This window comes from Tiliqua scincoides, chromosome 3 (genome assembly GCF_035046505.1).
Source record: "Tiliqua scincoides isolate rTilSci1 chromosome 3, rTilSci1.hap2, whole genome shotgun sequence".
NCBI lineage: Eukaryota > Metazoa > Chordata > Lepidosauria > Squamata > Scincidae > Tiliqua > Tiliqua scincoides.
The window spans coordinates 69,915,736-69,938,009 of NC_089823.1; the positions used below are offsets into that span (position 1 = coordinate 69,915,736).

Below are 22,274 nucleotides of genomic sequence, written 5' to 3' on the forward strand. Positions count from 1 at the left end.
AAATATTAAATATACTAATAGTATAATATAATCCATTTTAAGATAGTGCACCAAACAATGATTAAAAAGGCATTCTATGTTTCACAAGTCCTTTCATAAAAGTGTGTCCCAGAACACTAACCTTTGTGCTCTGTAGATGTATTTAGAATTTCCTGTTAGCCTGTACAGGAGCAGGAAAACATAAGCACTGCCTGCCACTCCATGACATATTCCAGGTCCTTTCTTCAGTAGACCCTTCTGCCAAGTCAGTTCTCCACAGGAGATACAACTGTCTAGATATTGGGGCTTCTTGGAAACTAAGTATGCTTTTGCAAACATGTATGCAATGCCTGGAAAAAAAACAACAAAGACATTTTAAGTTCTACTGAGGAAATGAAGTAGGAATGAAGTTACAAGCCTTCTCTTCTGTCGTAAAATGCCATGAACATTGATGGCACCATATAAATAAATAGCCTTCGTTGCCTGCACAAGTGTAAATTCATATGTTGCTTTTTCCCTGGATGAGCAGCAATGCATTTCTAAGGTCTTCCAGGGGCCTTCAGAAGCCACCTGAGGCCTGAGGAGGCTGCAGGTGGCCTCCCTGGGCCTCAGACCACCTCCCGGGCACAACAGGAAGACTTTTCTGATCACGTCCAGGAGGTTCAGGATGGCATCCAGGATGTTAGGACCTGTGGTGGGTCAAATCCAAATCAGTGGATAAGGAGGCACAACATGCAGACACATTAACACTAGCTCCCACTAAATGATGTCAAAAGAGAGCAAACAAGAAGCTGGAAATTGTCAGCTGAGATAGGTTCTTCCTATATTCACTTCAAGTTGTGGGAGCTCTAGAAAGACCAGGATAAAACAATCAGACTTAATATTTAAGTAATTTAAGTCTCAGACTAAATTACCCCCCTGTAGGCTGCCCAATCGTCTATCAATCTCCTTAGACCTATGCCAGCCATTTTGCTGCTGCGATTCATCCCTTCCCCTCCCTGCCCCCCCGATCCTACATGAAACCCCTCCTGCTCTCACCCTTTTCACCCACAACATGCCTCTGCCATCAATGTACGAGTGTCGATGGAGGCCTCTGGAGCTGCTTCAGTGCATGCTGTGCCACAGCCTAAAAGTGCACAATGGCAGCAAAGCTTCTGCACCCCCCACAAAGGACCTTGCGCTGTCAGAACATTTATTCCAACAGTGAAAATCTCCAAAAGAATTGGAATCGAAGAGAGCAAATGGCAGAACAAGCCTTGGGCTTTGACTTCTTGCAATGCATTCATAAGAACAAGCTATACTGCAGTGCACTTGGATTTGACTGAACTCCGTAGCAATAGAATCCCCAAGCATTTTGGAAGTATTTTCCATTCACGGATCTTCTAGTCACTTCAGTAATAATAAAAAAAATTACAGGAAGAATACAAGATTAAAAACTTGACAGGATCATATCAAATATAAAATCAATTAAAATCTGGCCTGCATTCTCAGGAAAATGAAACTGTGTGGCATGGTATTTCAGTGAATAATTTATGGCACCTTATTCACAGCATCTAGAGATGATGTAGTGGTTCTGGGGTTGGACTTAGACCTGGAAGATACAGGTTCAAATCGCTGCTCACTCAAGAAGCTTCCTGCGTGACCTTGAGTCAGTCACTATCACTCAGCCTAATCTACCTCACAGGGTTGTTGTGAGAACAAAAACGAAACAGGTACACCAGCCTGAGCTCCTTGGAGGAAGGGTGGTATAAAAATGTGAAAAATAAATTTAAAAACCTGGAGCTCCATGACACCAATGCACCAGCTCATTCTCCCGCTCAATCATTTCTCCTAATTCTGGAGGCCAGTTGCAATTTTGTTCTTGATCCATAAGAAAGTCAACACTCTGCCATACTAGTTCCTGATCAGCAGGTGGGAGATATTCATAATAGGAGAGCAGCATCTGTAGAATGGATGAAAGTCCATGAGCAGCCCCTGTGAAGGACAGGAAGAGTTGAAATAAGTAGTTCTACATTGAATATTCATGGGAGTGAAAAGTTGTGGTTTGGGGGAGGGGGAAGCTCTCAGTAAATGACAAAACTTCCCACTTGCAATCCTCCTCCCACTCTTTGTGCCAGATTTTGCCAAGAGAGGGAGAGGGATATAAATCATACTGCAGATCAAAGTAGCAATTTTCACATCACACAAGAATTTTAGCAGTACACTCATCCTCTTGGCTCCTGCTTCAGGTTAGATTGGCTTTTGCATCACTCTGTAGATACTTTCTACTTTAAAGGAGGTAAACATTTTTGCCCTTGTGAGCCTCTAAAGAATGGTGAAACAGATCCCCCCACTTTTTGTGAGGGTAAAAATTATTTCACATTGAGTCTCAATCCCATTTTGATTCCCCACCAAAACTAGGCCTTCTGCTTGCTTATGAGTTCTTTTCAATGTACCTCTTGGAACTAGACCACTCAGATCAGTCTTGATTATAGTCTCTCAACCCCCCTCCCCGATTGTTTCTTCATAAGTTATTATTTATTATTATTATTAACAGTATTTATACTGTTGGTACTTGGTTTGTTGTTCTGACTATTTAGCAGGTCTCCTAGGAAATCCAAATACAATTTGCATTAAAGATTACCAGAAGCCTTCAAAAGTTAGGTGATAATGCTTGCTGTGTAGATTGGTTTTGTTCCCATTTTCTTGTCGCTTGAACTCTGTTGAGATTCTGAATTGTTAGTCTGGAACTCTATCACTTGAAATCCGCAAACCTAATCTGTCCACATTCTAGAGCCCCATCTCTGGTTCTGTCCCACTAGTTCGCCTTCTAAACATGTCAAACACATATTAGTCTGTCCTGATCCTTTTGATTTATTAACCTGGAAATTGCGGACCCTCACAGAACCTCACAATTTGTATGCCATCCAGAAGGCTTGTTATCATTTTATTCCATCCATAAGGCAATTTGAAACAAAGTCCCTTGAGTTGATACAAGCATTATGGTCCTCCTGAGGAAGCCACTAAAAAGAGTTCCACATGGTTGCACTCCAGCTGAGAGCTATGATGTTTGTAAGATGCTTAAAGTGAGAATCTGGGCAGATTCTTGGCATCCAGTGGCATGGAGAGACTCTTCCTGTGATCCACTGGATCCATATGGTAAGCAGTATGCAAGCATTATGGTTGTCACAGGAGAAACATGGACTGAAACTATTTTTCAGTGGTCTCTACATGAGATATGTAATGTAATGCTTGAATGAGCCCTGGTTCCAATGAGGAGAAAAGTAACAAACAATTGCTATTATAAGTGGGGAAGCAAGAAAAGGGAGAGCAATAAAAAATGGACAATATGTAATATCTTGTAAAGTTGTTAAGAAATTGTATGTAATAGACTCAATCCAATACAAAACTCATCTTGTAAAAACAGGACCATCATTGTGCGATTTTTGATGAATCATATCTCTGGGAACTTTTGGAAAAAAAATAAACTTGGAACCTCAGGGTGTTTGTGGGGGCAGCTAACAAAACAAATAAGACTGCCTGTTGATTCAGCAACCATCTTAACCCATTTCTGCCCAGCCCACAGGTGTGCACATTTGATCCCTGTTGCATATACGTATGTAATGTTGGGCAGAAAATACTTGGGGCCCAATCCTATCCAATTTTCTAATACCATTTTCTGTGCCAGTGGAGCATGTGCTACATCCTGTGGTGGGAGGTAAGGGAACATATGTTACCTCGGGGCTGCATTGCAGCTGCATTTGTGCTGTAAAGTTGAATTGGATTGGGCACTTAATCTGCAGTGCACCTGCTTGTGGCCACAGTAATTCTGACAATAAAGATTGGCTTGTAATGTTCTGGTGAAATATGATCCTGACTCACAACAAGGGCTTGGGCTAGAAGTCCTGTCGTCCCCTTCCATTTCTATAATATAAAATAATTCTTAGATTTATCCTTTGATCATCTGTCACCTGGACACAGCAAAGACTACAGAGACTGTAAATTACTATATTTCTGGGGTGTGGACATCCCTTGATCCTGGACCACTAAAATATAAATAAAATAATTGTTTTAAAAATTGTTGCAACATTCATAAAAACTCCAGCCCAAAGTTATCTGCTCACCAAGATATTCTGTCCCATAGTAAGAGTACATGAGTGGAACTGGTTTCCTTTTCCTCAGTGCATACTGTTTTCCAGATTCTAACATTGCCTGGCAAATTGACTTGATTTGTGCTGGAGTCAACACCTAAAAGAAATAAAAAAAAAACTATCAAAAGTAGGAGACATTTTTAAATAATGCTGAACATTCCTTCCTCAGGGAACCCATGGAAGAGGAATGATTCCCCATATACCTAGGCAGGCACACCACAGCACATGAATACTTTTTTTCTGATGCTGTGTTTAGAAAATTGTAAGATACTTTGAGCATACATTGGATAGGAAAAATAGGAGACAGTCTATGGAATTAATAAATAAAAAATAAGAAATTAGATAAGCAGTAGTGTTAAATACTACAGTTATGAAAGTATCTATTCCTGTCCAAGGACGTCCTCTATATCTTTGAAAAAGTTACAGAAAAGCAAAACTGAGAGGGAATGCCCTTTCCCCTCTGTAAGTCACCTACCCCACACAATGGGTTTCCTTGAACCTGTGCCAGTGATATCGGCATTCATCGTGACAACTGGATCCACCCCCTCCTACAGCCTCCCTGCTTTGTTCCTTCCCCTCCCAACCCAGTTTCGTCCCCTCCCCACCCCTGTTTCAACTCCGGCCCTCCTGCTGGTGCTCTGGCAGTTCTTCACAGCTATGCTTAATGCTTTAAGGCAGACAGTACTGGCAGATAGGATAGGGTTCCCTGAGGGAAAATAAACAACAGAATCTTGAACAAGTAGCCTGGATAAAGAGGGTCTCTTAAGGCACTTCCACCAAACCCAGTTCGAGGTGGTGGGGGGCCCTGCCAGGATACCTCATGGTACCTCCTACCTGCCACCATACTGAGGGTTCAAAGTGTGGTTCAGTCAGCTGGGGGCAGGGGGGGTAGAGCAGATCAGGCCCAGGACAGGGGCAGGATCAGGCCTGCATATCCTAACCCCCCTTCATGGCCAGCTGATGTTACACTGCTCTGACTTGCGCCAGCTAAATAGCTGGTGAAGATCTGAGTAGCCCCATAGGGCAGTCTGGAGCATTACTCAGAGTATGGGGAAAAAAATCACCTTAACTGAAGGAGACCTCCAGCCTGCTCCTAATCTGCATTGGAAGCAGCAGAGACCGTGTGGCCCTACTGCACCAGTGCAGCTTAGGACTAGGCTGCCCATTACTTAACCATAATGAAGACTGGGCAGTTGTTCTTTAAAAAAAATCATCACCACTAAACATCTTCTATTCACACTGGTTTGCAGATATGATTCTGTCATACATAAGTACAGGTTCAACCTTGTTATACATGAATTTTTTATACACGGATTTGACTCAACACGAATGGCCACTGCAAATGAGAAGGAATGTGCTTATCCCTGGAGAAGGGGAAAATCTACCCCTTTAAAATGCTTTTCTTACTGTTGTAGAGATTTTTATCTCAACATGATGAGAAGGGCCCTTTAAATTAAATGAAAACAGTCCTTTACAATAGTTAGAGAGAGGGCAGCCAGCTGACAATCCATCAATCATTCTCTCTCCAGGCGACCCCCTCCCTTCCCCCTGAACACATGAAAGAAAGATAATCCTTTCTAAGGGCCAGGAGAGAGACTGATTGTTGGATTGTCATCTCAGAGCCCAATCCTGTGCTCGGCGGTATGGCTCTGTGCCACCGAGCACTGTCGCAAACATGCCATAAGGCACGTTTGCGAGCCTTACTGCTGGGCTCTCGCCCGTGCTAGCTCAGTGCCGGCCGGTGCTGGGCTAGCGCGGGGCGGTCACCCAGCTTTCGCCGAGCCGTGGCACGGTAGGCAGGGGTGGGGGTGGGGAGGAGGCATTCTGGGGAGGGGGGAGGCTGGCAGGGGGCGGAGAAAGGGTGGGGAGGAGGTGTGCCGGGGCAAGAAGGGAGCTGAGTCCGCAGAGCTCTGCTCTGCAGGATCCAAGGCACTTGAGTAGGGCTCCGTGCCCTATATGAGTGCCTTTACCCATTGCAGGACTGCTTACCTTACCTGGGAGAAGGGGACAAAAGTCCCCTTCTCCTGAGGCACCTCTCGCGGTAGCCCGGTAGGCGCAGGATCAGACAGCAGCCCTTCTCAGTGCCGCCGAACCTGGGCGCCCCTGGCAGCTCAGGATTGGGCTGCCCATGACTCTATCTTAACATCACAAAGGTCAGCAAGGCTGTTCTTTAAATTGATTTGCTATAGTGCGATTTTTGCCATTCACCTGAGTTCTGGAAACAGAAATCTTGAGAATAATGAGACTTAACCTGTACTGTGCACTTTTCAAAAAAAGGACTTAAAACCTTCAGAATACAAAAGTTGAGTTTCTAGTCAGCTGCGTAGATTTGGCTTACTCCTTGTGATATGTTCTATATCAGTGGTTCTCAACCACTTGTAGTACCGAGACCCACTTTTTAGAATGAGAATCTGTCCCATCGGAAGTGAAGTCATGACCAGAAGTGACATCATCAAGAAGGAAAATTTTTCACAATCCTAGGCTGCAATCTTACCCACACGTACCCAGGAGTAAGCCCCACTGACTGTCATTGTTAAAAGCATATACAGAGTAGCCTGTTAAAAGTACAGTTCTGTAACACATCCCCAAATGCAATTACATACAATGGTAGCATCAAGACTAATATTTAAAAATAAAAAATTGAAATGAACAGGGGAACCACCTAAAGTTGGTTCATGACCCGCCCGGTGCGTCCCAACCCAACAGTTTGAGAAACACTGTTCTATATAGATCTATATAGATGGGTGTGTCCTCGGTGCAAGGAGCTCCAGGGTCTCAGGGAACGCGTCCGCTCCCTTGAAGCCTTGGTGGCCGACCTGGAGAAGCGCAGGCAGCCAGAGGAGGACTGTGGGGAGACTTCCGGGGACAATCAGGATTCGTCCCAACCTCAGGCGTGCAGCTCCTCGGCTGCCCGGGTGGGAAGTCTCGGGACTGGAGGACGTCATCCTGGAGAGGAGGGAAACAATCCCCTAGGGGGGATCCCTTCTCCAGGGGATGGGCCCGTATCCGAGCGCACTCGGGATACTCCTCGGTGGGAGGGGGGTCGGGGGCTTCTTGTAGTGGGGGATTTGATTATTAGAAACATAGAGGGGGGGTTTGCGACGGATGTGAGGACATCATGGTGACTTGCCTGCCTGGTGCGAAGGTTGCGGACATCACTTCTTGTCTAGACAGGCTAGTAGACAGTGCTGGGGGAGAGGTAGCGGCTGTGGTGCATGTCGGCACCAACGACGTGGGCAAGTGTAGCTAGGAGGTCCTGGAGGCCAAATTTAGGCTTTTAGGCAGGAAGCTGAAAGCCAGGACCTCAAAGGTAGCGTTCTCTGAAGTGCTACCTGTTCCACGCGCAGGGCCAGCTAGGCAGGCGGAGATCAGGGGTCTCAATGCGTGGATGAGACGGTGGTGTAGGGAGGAGGGGTTTAGATTTGTTAGGCACTGGGGAACTTTTTGGGACAAGCGGGGCCTGTACAAGAGGGACGGGCTCCACTTGAACCAGAATGGAACCAGACTGCTGGCGCATAACATTAAAAAGGTGGCAGAGCAGCTTTTAAACTGATCCCTGGGGGAAGACCAACAGGAGCCGAGGGGCATCCGGTTCGGGACTCCTCATCCCTATGGGATGAGGATGGGGAGGTTAGAGAACAACAAGACAAAGGCAGGGTAGGAGAAGAAATTGGGAAAGGTAGGGTGATGGGATGTGATAGACAGTTTGGCACAATGAGAGGATGCGGGGACAAAGGAGCGAATAAGCAGCCCATCCTGGGGCATTCCGTGTATAAATGCTTTTACGCGAATGCCCGAAGTCTACGAGCAAAGGTGGGAGAACTGGAATGTCTGGTGACAAGGGAAAATATTGACATAGTGGGCATAACGGAAACCTGGTGGAATGTGGAGAATCAGTGGGATACCGCAATCCCGGGCTATAAACTCTACAGGAGGGACAGACAGGGGCGTGTTGGAGGTGGGGTGGCCCTTTATGTTAAGGAAGGGATAGAATCCAGCAAAGTAGAGATTGAAGGTGGGTCCGACTCCACCGTAGAATCTCTGTGGGTTAAATTACCAGGCTTGTGCAGCGATGTAATACTGGGGGCGTGCTATCATCCTCCAGACCAGAAATCGGATGGGGACCTTGAAATGAGGAAACAGATCAGGGAAGTGACAAGGAGGGACAGGGTTGTAATCATGGGGGGACTTCAATTATCCTCATATTGACTGGGTCAATTTGTGTTCTGGTCATGATAAGGAAACCGGATTTCTTGACGTGCTAAATGACTGTGGCTTAGATCAGCTAGTCACGGAGCCCACCAGAGGACAGGTGACTCTGGATTTAATATTGTGCGGTACGCAGGACCTGGTTAGAGATGTAAACGTTACTGAGACATTGGGGAACAGTGATCATGCTGCAATCCGTTTTGACGTGCATGTTGGGGGAAGAATACCAGGCAAAACTCTAACAAAAACCCTTGACTTCCGACGGGCGGACTTCCCTCAAATGAGGAGGCTGGTTAGAAGGAGGTTGAAAGGGAGGGTAAAAAGAGTCCAATCTCTCCAGAGTGCATGGAGGCTGCTTAAAACAACAGTAATAGAGGCCCAGCAGAGGTGTATACTGCAAAGAAAGAAGGGTTCCACTAAATCCAGGAGGGTGCCCGCATGGCTAATCAGCCAAGTTAGAGAGGCTGTGAAGGGCAAGGAAGCTTCCTTCCGTAAATGGAAGTCTTGCCCTAATGAGGAGAATAAAAAGGAACATAAACTGTGGCAAAAGAAATGTAAGAAGGTGATATGGGAGGCCAAGAGAGACTATGAGGAACGCATGGCCAGCAACATTAAGGGGAATAATAAAAGCTTCTTCAAATATGTTAGAAGCAGGAAACCCGCCAGAGAAGCTGTTGGCCCTCTGGATGGTGAGGGAGGGAAAGGGGAAATAAAAGGAGACTCAGAGATGGCAGAGAAATTAAATGAGTTCTTTGCATCTGTCTTCACGGCAGAAGACCTCGGGCAGATACCGCTGCCCGAACGGCCCCTCCTGACCGAGGAGTTAAGTCAGATAGAGGTTAAAAGAGAAGATGTTTCAGACCTCATTGATAAATTAAAGATCAATAAGTCACCGGGCCCTGATGGCATACACCCAAGGGTTATTAAGGAATTGAAGAATGAAGTTGCAGATCGCTTGACTAAGGTATGCAACTTGTCCCTCAAAACGGCCACGGTGCCAGAAGATTGGAGGATAGCAAATGTCACGCCTATTTTTAAAAAGGGAAAGAGGGGGGACCCGGGAAACTATAGGCCGGTCAGCCTAACATCCATACTGGGTAAGATGGTGGAATGCCTCATCAAAGATAGGATCTCAAAACACATAGACGAACAGGCCTTGCTGAGGGAGAGTCAGCATGGCTTCTGTAAGGGTAAGTCTTGCCTCACGAACCTTATAGAATTCTTTGTAAAGGTCAACAGGCATGTGGATGCAGGAGAACCCGTGGACATTATATATCTGGACTTTCAGAAGGCGTTTGACACGGTCCCTCACCAAAGGCTACTGAAAAAACTCCACAGTCAGGGAATTAGAGGACAGGTCCTCTCGTGGATTGAGAACTGGTTGGAGGCCAGGAAGCAGAGAGTGGGTGTCAATGGGCAATTTTCACAATGGAGAGAGGTGAAAAGCGGTGTGCCCCAAGGATCTGTCCTGGGACCGGTGCTTTTCAACCTCTTCATAAATGACCTGGAGACAGGGTTGAGCAGTGAAGTGGCTAAGTTTGCAGACGACACCAAACTTTTCCGAGTGGTAAAGACCAGAAGTGATTGTGAGGAGCTCCAGAAGGATCTCTCCAGACTGGCAGAATGGGCAGCAAAATGGTAGATGCGCTTCAATGTCAGTAAGTGTAAAGTCATGCACATTGGGGCAAAAAATCAAAACTTTATATATAGGCTGATGGGTTCTGAGCTGTCTGTGACAGATCAGGAGAGAGATCTTGGGGTGGGGTGGTGGTGGACAGGTCGATGAAAGTCTCGACCCAATGTGTGGCGGCAGTGAAGAAGGCCAATTCTATGCTTGGGATCATTAGGAAGGGTATTGAGAACAAAACGGCTAGTATTATAATGCCGTTGTACAAATCGATGGTAAGGCCACACCTGGAGTATTGTGTCCAGTTCTGGTCGCCGCATCTCAAAAAAGACATAGTGGAAATGGAAAAGGTGCAAAAGAGAGCCACTAAGATGATTATGGGGCTGGGGCACCTTCCTTATGAGGAAAGGCTACGGCGTTTGGGCCTCTTCAGCCTAGAAAAGAGACGCTTGAGGGGGGACATGATTGAGACATACAAAATTATGCAGGGAATGGACAGAGTGGATAGGGAGATGCTCTTTACACTCTCACATAATACCAGAACCAGGGGACATCCACTAAAATTGAGTGTTGGGCGGGTTAGGACAGACAAAAGGAAATATTTCTTTACTCAGCGTGTGGTCGGTCTGTGGAACTCCTTGCCACAGGATGTGGTGCTGGCGTCTAGCCTAGACGCCTTTAAAAGGGGATTGGACAAGTTTCTGGAGGAAAAATCCATTATGGGGTACAAGCCATGATGTGTATGCGCAACCTCCTGATTTTAGAAATGGGTTAAGTCAGAATGCCAGATGTAGGGGAGGGCACCAGGATGAGGTCTCTTGTTATCTGGTGTGCTCCCTGGGGCATTTGGTGGGCCGCTGTGAGATACAGGAAGCTGGACTAGATGGGCCTATGGCCTGATCCAGTGGGGCTGTTCTTATGTTCTTATGTTCTTAGTGATTTTCAACCTTTTTTGTCTCATGGCACACTGAAAAGGTACTAAAATTATCAAAGCACACCATCAGTCTTTTGACAATTGACAAGGCACATCATGCTGCTTGTGGGAGGCTCACATCCCCCAATGGCCCTACAAATAAATGACACTCCCCCAAACTCCTGCAGACCATTTGCAGACCTGCAGACCATTTGCAGCACCCCAGTGTGCCATGGCACACTGGTTGAAAATGGTTGATATAGATCAGGGGTGTCAAACTCATTTCATACCGAGGGCCAAATGGCATTCATGATGCCTGCTAACAGCCAGAAGTGATGTCATTAGGCAGGAAGTGATGTCATTAAACAACTCATAACCAAAAATAAGCACATTTTCTCACTTAGGAATTCATTAACTACAAATGACAGAAGAGAAAACATGCAGATCTTTATCATATTTCAAGATGTGGGAGAGCCCAATTTTTGTGGGGGCTGCCCTTTTAGCAGTAACACCTCAGCACTGCTCAGCAGCTGAGAGCCTGAGGGCCAGATAAAAAGCTTTTGCGGGCCGCATCCGGCCCCTGGGCCTTATGCTTGACACCCCAATATAGATCAACAAGAGACTTTTATTTTCCAGCAGAGGGAGCTCTTGCAGTGGTTGTTCTATGCCAAGAGCATGGAGTAAAAAATTCATTTTATATTCAACAGGCTAACCCACTCCAGCACACAGAAGGCCTTGGACTACTCCAATAGGCTTCCAGAAATATGCTGCTCTACAGCACATCAAAGGTCATATTTTTGCTTATGAACCCTGAAGGAAGTGTCACTTCATCCAAGATTTTTGTCATGGAATGTGACATGCTGTTTTTTCCTGTATTTCCAGGAGTAAGGAATGTCAATAGATGTTGCTGTGGACATTAGCCACTTTCCATGATCGAGGAAATGTGAATTTTCTAAAAAATTCACGCTTCCTGGCCACCCTACTTTTCTAATCGCTCACACAGCTTAAAGCCGTGCCCTCCACAGGACTGACCTTACAAACAGTATGCCTTCCAATTTAATGGCCCAAGCCTAACCAGCACCAGTGCAGCAGGGCCACCACAGTTATGCTGTATCATGCATGAGAGATCTCCTTGAGATGAGGGGACATTCATCCCCTTACCCGAGGGAAAGCCCCAACTGAGGCAATGAGTCTACTCAGACCTGCTCTTGATAAATTGCTGGCACAAGTCTGAGTGGAGCAGTGTTGGGATTTCAGGCCTGGGAAGGGGGATAGGATACAGCATGTGTCAGCACTGCTGATCCTGCTCCCTCCTGGGCCCAATCTTTCCATCCCCACCACCATCTCTGTCCTCCTCTACCCTGTTATGCCCCCTCCCTGCCTTCCCCCCACCCCTTCACTGCTCAGAGTGGAGCTTTTCTGTCCCGGCACATGCTCCTTTGGATATGTAGCCAGCAGGATGGTGCAGGCACCCCTATCTTCTCCTCTGTCACAATGTGCTTTATGGCACATTTGCGACAGTGCATGCCAGTCGCTGCACCAGCTAAAGTCGTGGGGTGAGCACTGTGCTGCAATACACAGAATCAGATTTATGCTACTGTTATTATTATTATTATTATTATTATTATTATTAACAGTATTTATATACCGCTTTTCAACTAAAAGTTCACAAAGCGGTTTACAGAGAAAAATCAAATAACTAAATGGCTCCCTGTCCCAAAAGGGCTCACAATCTAAAGAGAAAAATCAAATAACTAAATGGCTCCCTGTCCCAAAAGGGCTCACAATCTACTGTTACATCCATTTCCAAAGCAAAATAACTGCCATTTTATAGAAATACCAATTCATTTTCCAATACAACGGGACACTACAGGCATGCCCCCTTATCCACGGGGGTTGCATCCCGAAACCCCCTACAGACAGCTGAAACCATGGATATGGGCAAAGGCCCATCCCCGCAGTATGGGGGGGATTGCTCCCCCCTCTGAGGAGTGGTCTGAGCTCAGCAGAGGCCAAGACATCCTTCCCTGGCCTCTGCTGGGTTCAGACTGAGCTTTAGAGTTCAAAACACATGACTTCCAGTTTCACAGAGAAACCAGAAGTGACGTTAATAATGCCTTATAAGGCATTGAAAACCTTAAAACTTATAAAAACCTAAAAACTTATAAGGCATTAAAAATAATGTCTTATAAAGCATTAAAAACATCATTTCCAGTTTGGAAGTCAAGTGTTTTGAGCTCTAAAGCTCAGCCTGAACCCAGCCGAGGCCGTATGTGTCCAGTCTCTGCTGAGCTCAGTCTCCCTTCTGGACATGAGGGGAGCCCTCACCTCCAGAGGGGGTGTATGTGAGGAGCAAACCCAATCTGCAGATAATGGGATATAGGATCTGCTGATATGGCCTCCCCATATTTGTCTTTGATCTGAATGTGTGAGATATAGATTGAGATGTGATACTTCTTTGAATGGCTCTGCCTCACTTCCAGATGGACACTGTAAAGAGTGCTGAAATGAGTAACATTGCCCTTGGGGTACATATTCATTTGTTCCTCTGTAGTTTCTGATTTAAGAGATTTTTGGAACATTACAAAAACCTGTTTACCAGACACTTTGCAGGAGGCAGTGGTGCTCCCTCAAACCACCTTCAAAACAAACTATCAGGTGTCTCCAGCCTGAGACACTGAGCTGTGAAATAGGAATCTAATTCCAATTTCACCTCTGCCATGAACTGAAATAGGTGACCTTTAGGAAGTTACTATCTCTCATCCTCAGCAATATGAAGATATTAATACTGATCTACTTACAGCATAATCCTATGCATGTCTACTCAGAAGTAAGTCCCACTTTGTTCAGTGGAACTTACTCCCAGGTAAGTGTGCTCAGAATTGCAGTCTTAGGGCCTAATCCTAAGCGTCCCTAGTGCCTAGGAAAACAGTGGCACCAAAATGGCCGCCACTATATTCTGTGGGGCCAGAGAAGCTGCCAGAGGACTCCTCGAGGTAAGGGAACAGTGGTTCTCTGTGTCATGCCCTGGCTGTCCCAGTGAGTCTACTCAGATCTGTGCCTGTTATTTTGTGGGGGCAGAACTAAGGAGACCTGTACTGGTCTCCATGGCTGTGGAGCAGGGGCGTCCAAAGTTTTTGGCAGGAGGGCCACATCATCTCTCTGACACTGTGTCGGGGGCTGGGGGAAAAAGGAATTAATTTACATTTAAAATTTGAATACATTTACATAAGTTTACATAAATTAATATATTAAAGATGAACATATGAATGAATGAAGGTCTTGCCTTGTACAAAGCAAGGCTGGCCTTTCCTTTGCTGCTGCTACTGCATCATAGATGTGAAACAGCAAGCAGTGGAGGAAGCCCTCATCTCACAGCTCACGCGAGAGGTCAAACAGTTGCCCTCACTCTGAAAGCAGTTGTGTCGGGCCAGTGCGGGCTCCAACAAATCTCTGGAGGGCCAGAGGCTCATTGGAAACTGGGGTCTCCCTGAGGGCCACACTGAGAGGCCTCGAGGGCCGCATGTGGCCCCAGGGCTGGGGTTTGGGCACCCCTGCTGTGGAGGATCAGGATCAGACTGCCTGTGGGTCATTGTAAGAATCACTGAGATAAAGCATATGATGTACCCTTAACACAAAGCATTATATAAATGTATTATTATAAATTTCACCTATAAAGTCGCCAAGAGTTGGACATGACTGAATGGAAAAAACACACATAATAATTAATAATACTTAGTGTGTTTACGATCAAGGCATAAACCTCTAAGTTTTGAAGAAAATATGCTATCTGCTGTTCATAACCATACTAGGCTTCAGTCCTTATCTGATTAAATACCACTGAATTCATTGAGACTTACTTCTGAGTAGGCACGCACAGGATTGCATTATTGGAGCAGTTAGGGAATCTGTGACATCTAAAAGTATATCTGAATAGAGGAAGAGTTTGCTAATGAAAATGTGTGTTGAGATAAGCTGTGATTAAATAACACAAATCACATACAATGCTTGCTCAAAGGTGCTATGAGTACTAAGCTGATCATTTTCACATAGTGTCAGCATTCTTAAATATTCTTAAATATCTACTGGTGCTAACAAGCAAACACCACAGAAGAGGACTCCATTGGTAAAGGGCCACTTTAATTTTGCCTGCTGATTTACAGTTTGTGCTGCATAAACCAGCCAATGAATGGAAGCATCAGCTCTGATTAGAGAAGAATGCTGATAGGTAAAAGAGAGGAAGATCAAATGAAGGTTATGAATGGCCTAATCCTATAATAGCTGCCCACTAGTGGTGCTCCTCTTCTGATGGCACTGACTGCCATAAAGCAGTCAGCACCAGTTGTAAAAGGCACTCAGTGTGCAAAGCCAAACTCTGCTGGAGTGCCAGCAGGAAGATGAAAGCTTTCCCCCTGGGCACAATTGTATCTGGAGCTGTTTGCTACCAAAGGTAAGATGGTGGAGCTTGGAGGGGATGGGGGAAGGCAGAACAGGATGGGAAGAGTGAAATGATATGGTGACAGGAATGGGGGAGTGTGGAATGAGGCAGCGCAGGGATGGGTGAATTGGGTCCAGAAAGGGGGTGGGTTCAGCAGCAACAGTGGCTGCCATATCCTAACCCCCTTCTCAGATCCAATCCTGTGGCACAGGTCCACATGGACCTCTGCCAGTTATTTAGCTAGTGTAGATTCGAGTAGAGCCCCTGATTGTTCCCTTACTCATATCTCTGCAACTGCCCCTCCTCCCACCGCAGGATTCAGTGGTAACCATGATACTCATCTCTTAGCAGGCTTAAATAAGCCTTACACACACACAAACACACACACTGAACTGGACAAATGTGAATCTCCTGTGGCACAAAGAAGTAGTTGTCATTGCCAGGAGCTAAGCCCATGAATCCACATACAACTCAAGTCACATTTTGAATGTAGACATCACACATGACTTGATACTGCCATGTTCAAAGGATTAAAAAAAAAACACTGTCAAAATAACTGAGGAAGAACAGGGGAAGTAAGGAACAAGCACACTCCTATTAAAAATGCAGGAGAAAGACAGAGGAACATAAATTTTTCTCATTAAACATTTAACATTTCAGCCTTAGTTATAGGCAAGGTTAAAGCTATGTTAGTCTTGTCTTCCTGCACCTCCTTCTGAGCTGTCACAGCATATAAAATAAGCATTCCTTGGGGGAAAAACAGACTACTTTGTCAGAAATTGTGATTCAAGTCACTGAAGAAAGAAAAACCAAAGTAGAAAAAGAAAATATTTCTTCTGGAGAAAAAGCCTGGAAGCCTTTGATCCTACTGGAAGCCAAAACGTGGTGTTGACAAGGGCATTGCAATTCGTTGTTGGTATTTCATCAAACTATGAAACCCTTTTGATAATAAAGGGCCCAATCCTATCCAATTTTCCAGTATATGCAACTATATCAATGGGGTGTGCTCTGTATCCTGTGGTGGGGGGACAGTCACACAGGCCTCTGCAAGGTACGGGAGCATTCGTTCTCTTACCTTGGGGCTGCATTGCAGCTGCACCGGAGCTGGAAAGCTGGATAGGATTGGGCCCTCAATCATTACCACGATGTTCTCATCTCAACAACATGCAAAATGTTAAGCACTAAAATTGGTCTTAGAGGGCAGAATGGATTCTTTACTTGTTACAGAAAGAAATTACTTTCTGTGCCCACTGAAGGTCAACAACATCTTTTGTGTAGTGTTCAGATGGAATTTTTTGAAACATGGTAAACATGCACTGAGGAGCCTCAGTTATTCAGAATGATCCAAGGTCTGCTTACAACATGTCTCGAGCAGAGGTTCCCAAACTCTTCTGAGGGAGTTGGGAACCTCGTAAGTAGTGGTGGGGCAAGGTGAGGAGGTGGTCCTGATGGCGCTGCAGTAATTGTGTTGCAGCAGGGACCCAGGGACAATCTCATGTACCTGGGGGGATCCTGAAGCCTCCACAAAAATCCTGGAGGCTCGCAGCCCTCTCTGCAAGCCTCTGCGTGGTTGCCATGAGCTCCAGTCTCTGATTGGAGTTCACTTCCTGTTTGCAGTTGCACAGGAGGGATCTCTGTGAGCCTCCAGGACTCTTATGGAGGCTTCAGGAGCTCCCTCCCCATACGTGAGAATGTCCCTTGGTCCCCACGGAACTGTGATCACTGCAGCACCATCTGGGACCCATTCCTTGGCCATTCCCCTTAATGGGGAATGACCCACTTCTGATTCCTCTGGTGGGTCTTGCTCCACAGACATGTGAACGCAATTCATGTGAAACGCACCATTAATTAAAAGTGACAATACAGAGATGTCTTTATGTACTGCATGAAGTGACTATTAGATAGGCACAACCAAGCAATCTGAATTGGGAATGTGATGGGGTATAGTTAATCTCTCCACCACCACCCATATGCAGGTTCCAATCTACAGACACTTGGTATGTCTACTTACTAAAGAACAAGCATGCTAGCCCCAATCATCTGCTTAAAGTAGCACCTAGTTTGATTTTTGGTCACTGGGGCTCTTGTATTCCAGCATGGATTCTGCAGTTTCCGCCATCAAGGAAAACTCCACCATGGGCCCCAGGAACTGCTTGGGTCAGGTCAATGCACCCTGACAGAACTTGGGGATACCAGCTTAATAGACACCTCAGCTGGGCAGTCTGCAGAGTTGACCGGGAGGATCTGATGCACCACAACTGCTCATAATTGTCAATTTCAAACCCTCCATAATCATCAATGGGAGCCCACAAGCACAGACAGTGCTGAAGCTCAGATCCGAAAGTGCAAAGCATGAATGGTACCATAAGGTCTTCTGTTACTGATCCTTACGTGGAAGGAGAAATCACAAACTCAAGTAGCCTCTGGATTACTCACTGAAGCTCCAGGCAGGAACGAGATAGCAGAACCATCAATAAACATTTCAGTATGTGTCTCCATGTTGTTAGGACACCTTTTCTGACCTTGTCCCTAGCTGGACAGCTCCCTTTCTGGCTAGGCAGCCTTGAACTGAAACCTACGACCTGTCCTGCTGGACAGCTCCCCTGTCTTGATGCAATATGGGGACATTCATGGCTCACAGCTCCCTTACACAGCTCCCTGGCCCCTATTTGAATGATCCCAAGGGAGTTCTGGATCAGTCGCCCCCATTCCACATGCAATCCAGTTTTGAAAGTGAGAAGAACATCAATAGAAGTTAATAATAGGTCATAGGGCTCTGTTGAGCAAAGGAAAAATAATTTAAAAATTTGATTGGGCATGGTCAAGTTTTGGGCAACTAAAATATCATCTAAAAGAATGATGATCTCAGACTTATTTCATGCATATATCAGCTCAACATTCCATTCTACAAGAGCTTGACACTGTTATCCTGACATTGCAGAACAACTGTGTCAATATCCAGCTTTCATACTTCTGTAACATGCTCACCATATACCAAGGCATAAAGAAACTTTGGGCAAATGAATACATTACAGATCACCTATGGCACCCCAATCCCTAAAGATGTAGCCTGAAAGCAAGTTCCATTGAAATCAGCAGAGTTTTCTACCAGTGTTTTATTTTTGGTGTTGGGTACAAGTTGTACTTTTGAAAAATAAGCAGAGGTAGTATTCATTATTGTCTCCTGTCCATACATTTTACAGATTATTAGAGATAATCTTTCAATGACAACTCTAGCTTATCCCCTGCTGATGTTATAATAGCATTTGACATCGCTTACTATATAAGCAGTTGCTCCTATACATTTTTACTAAACAAATGATGACTTACCTCTTGCAAACCAGCAAGTAAGTTTACAGTTACAGTTTACTCTTTGGCCCACAGTATGGTAACACTTTTACAAGTTTCCTTTGGATCAGTGGTTCCCAAAGTGGTGGGTTGCAATCCATCATTGGGAACCAAAACTGGGCCACCCCCCCCTTAAAGAGAGTGGCCCAGTAATGGGTGTCCCGACAGCATCACCGGGCCATGGGGACCCAGGGAATTTTCCTCTTACCTGGAAGTCCCTCTGGCCTTGAGGAGGGTCTAGGAGACCTGCAGCCCCCTCCACAGGCCTCCTTGATGCTAAAAATTGCTCTGTTTGGGGATCGGAGTGCACTTCTGATTTTCATGTGAAAACCAGAAGTATGCTCTGATCCCCAAACAGAGTGATTTTTAGCATCAGCGAGCCCCACAGAGGGGGCTTCAGGCCTCCAAGACCCTTCCCAAAGCCATCAGGACCCCACAGATAAGGGGGAAAACTCTGGGTGTTTCATGGTGCCATGATTGTTGCAGTATTGTTGGGACACCCTCTGCCCCCACAAATACTCACCTGTGGTCCCAAAGTCCAAGTAGGACTTTGGGAACCACTGCTTTAGATTTCTTGTTCATCTCCTGAAAGAATGTCACAAGTTTTCAAGCTTTCACTATAACACATAAAGTAATGCAAATTTCCTCTTTTAACTGTTGATAGAGGAATACAACAAACTAATTCTAGAGTAAACATCAAAAGCTCTCAATATCACCTTGCAGAAAGTAGCACATGAATAGTTGGGGGAGGGGAGAAAAAGCAAAACCCAATGACAAACTCTCCTGCTACCCAGCTTCCTTCTTTTGGAACTCATATTATTGACAGTGTTTGCAAAGGAACATTTACAAAAAATGAGTTCAATTTCAGTTTGCAGGTCTGCAGCTCCATCTGCAAAAACACTGGAGCAGTTTTAAAATAGAAGACTGAAAATAGGGTGAAAATGGAAAGAAGGCAGACAGAGCAGGTTGGTGATGCCTGGGGGACTGGACAAGCAAGGCCAGAAAAGAAAGACCAGAAGGAATGAGGCTGCAGCATGTGGCAAAAAGAATGAGCAAAGCAAGTATATATAGACAAGACAGAATAGAACCAAAAAGAACCAGAAGGCAAGTGCTGCTGCAGATGGTGCAGAAAGGCTTTTCAGCAGAATAGCTGCCAAGAAAATAAAATTAAACAAGTAAGGTGTTTAGGAAATTCAGGCAAAGCAAAAAGCAACTCAGTTATGGTGGCAACAGCATTTTGCACCCAGAAGTTTTGCTTCTGTCTTCCCTTTTTTAATCCCAAGTCTTCCCACCTACACACAGTTGAAAGAGCCTCAGTCCACTGAACCAAAATGCATGGATTCAACAACTGAGTCCAGTAAGTGAAGGAGCAACTCACCTAAAATTCTGTATTTTTCATTTTCATTTATTTCTATGGGAGACTTACAACCTATGCATCTTGACTCTGAGTTTAGTAGTACTTACTCACAGGAAAGTGTGAACAGCCTTAAGCATGGACTCATACTGAAATCAGTTAGTGCTAAAGGAGTTAAATTTTTGACTGGATAAAGCCCAGTTTTAAGAGGTGGATGTGTACCTCTACAATAACTCAAGTACCTGCTGTAGGAAATACAATCTGAAAATCACAGTGTGGCTAAACCTGCCACTGCACATGGCTACGTGTTACAAAAAGCTTGGAGTCTGAAACTAACAAAATATTAACACTGACAAATAATCCTTAAGATTTTGGGAGACTAGTGGAAATGTCAGAAAATTCTAACATTTACCAACAAATCAGAAGGCCAAATTAGTGTTCTTCATAAATGACCCAATATTTCCTCACTTCCAATATCTATAATGGCTACCATCCAATGTGCTTCAGACTATGAGTTTCAGGAATCTGATCTCCTCCCTGACCAGAATTGCAGTGTTTGTTTTTTAACCCCTTCTAAAAGACCACATCTCCATAAGCATTCTGTCAACATAAGTCCTAGGAGCATGCTATTACAACTCTAATTATATCTGTTGGAGGTGGCCGAATCTGTGATCTGTTAGATAGGATAACCAGGTCCATTTCCTGACCCCCCCCCCCACCCTCATTACAATGACTACCTGTCAAGTTAATATTTTTGCTTGGAGCCTGAAACATTTACATCTTCCGAAACCTCTGGTGCAAGCTCTCTCAAAGCACAGATTTACATTGTTCCAGTTGCTTGAGATTCTCCTGCAACCAGTATATTTTGCAAGGAAGAGCTTCAACATCGTTCTTTGAGATGCTGGTAACAACGTCAACATCAAAATTAGTAATACACTGAAAGCTGACGTCCCCACCTCTTCCAAGCAAGCACAATCAAGCCTGAATAGGCATGATTAATGCAGCCTTGCAGAAAAATTGTGATTAAGTTAACCACAATTAAATGAAAAATCAACATGCAGGGAACTAAGAGAGAAAGAATGATTATAAGAAATGTCGCTTCTTCAGTTTGTAAGAAATTATATCTATTGTTATTCTGAAGAATGTGACACAGCTTTTCTGGTTATATGAGGTTTAAAGGATACAATGCAAACCCTTGTTTGCTTTTTTTTAATGCACAACATCTAGTGTTGTAGATATCACTATTGTTATTAGTAAGATATCAGTAAGATTTGTATGCAACCTGTGTATATTCTCTGGACTGTGATGACAATAGATACCTTATAACTCTTACAGAGTTGCAACTTAAACAACGTGAGCTGCCAATTTTAGTCATCTGCACCCTCTTATTATACTCTACTGGTCTAGGATGCTTACTTGTTCTTTGTTTTGCTCTCTAAAGGTAAACAAGTGATATTTGTATTTGGAAGAAAATTTACACAGTTTCTGAATATGTGTCTCATAATCTGTAGTATGAGTGATATTGGGATGTTCTGTTAATGTAATATATCATTATTTGGATTTTTAGAGGACCTTGATGGGCTATGCTTAGCTACACGTCTAGCAATACTAGACTATCTTTTGTGTCATAGTCCAAGGTTGATTATGACTATGCAGGACTTTTCTGATATGAATGAAGATGAGGGACAATGTCAGATTTCAAGAGCATACAATGTTATTATGAAGGACACAGACATGAACGTATAGGTTTCAATTTGAAAATATCAGCTATGTAGATGTAATTTGAACAACCTCCTGAGATAATGCATTATGAAATAATAAAAACTTCTGTATGAGGGTAAGGAAAATGATTGCATGATATTTTCTCCCTTTCTTTATCTTTGGATGCTAGCTGCCTTGCAGCCCAATCCTTTCCTCTGCCATAGCACATGGCTACGCAGCTGTGTTGCATGCTATGGTAGAAGGGGCAGATCAGGAGGCCTCCAGCTCACCACTGGGTCTCCTCAAACTTATGCCACCTCTTTAGCTGGCGCAAGTCCGAGGAGAGAACGGGGGAGGGGGAAGGTCAGGAGGCTAGGAAGGTGATAGCATCCAGCAGATCTATCCCCCTACCCATTTTACTCCTGCTGCTGACTCACCACTGTCAGCTGTTGGTCCTAAGTCAGTTCTTCCTGATAGGGGCAGGGCAGATGGGTCCACAAAGGGGGCGGGTTTGGCAGCAAGGGTTTGGCAGTCCAATCCTAGCCACTTTCTCAGACCTGATCCTGGGGCATGGC

At 44.8% G+C, this 22,274-nt stretch overlaps 1 protein-coding gene across 1 annotated transcript in view; it reads right to left on the reverse strand.

Moving 5' to 3' along the window:
• Positions 1-22,274, reverse strand: part of LANCL3 (LanC like family member 3) — a 37,222-nt gene that overhangs the window by 4,924 nt on the left and 10,024 nt on the right. The window contains exons 2-4 of the mRNA XM_066620432.1: positions 4,083-4,206; positions 1,756-1,953; positions 122-329 (exon numbers count right to left, since the gene is read on the reverse strand). Coding sequence (XP_066476529.1) covers positions 122-329; positions 1,756-1,953; positions 4,083-4,206 — 530 coding nt within the window. The remainder of the gene's footprint in view (positions 1-121; positions 330-1,755; positions 1,954-4,082; positions 4,207-22,274) is intronic.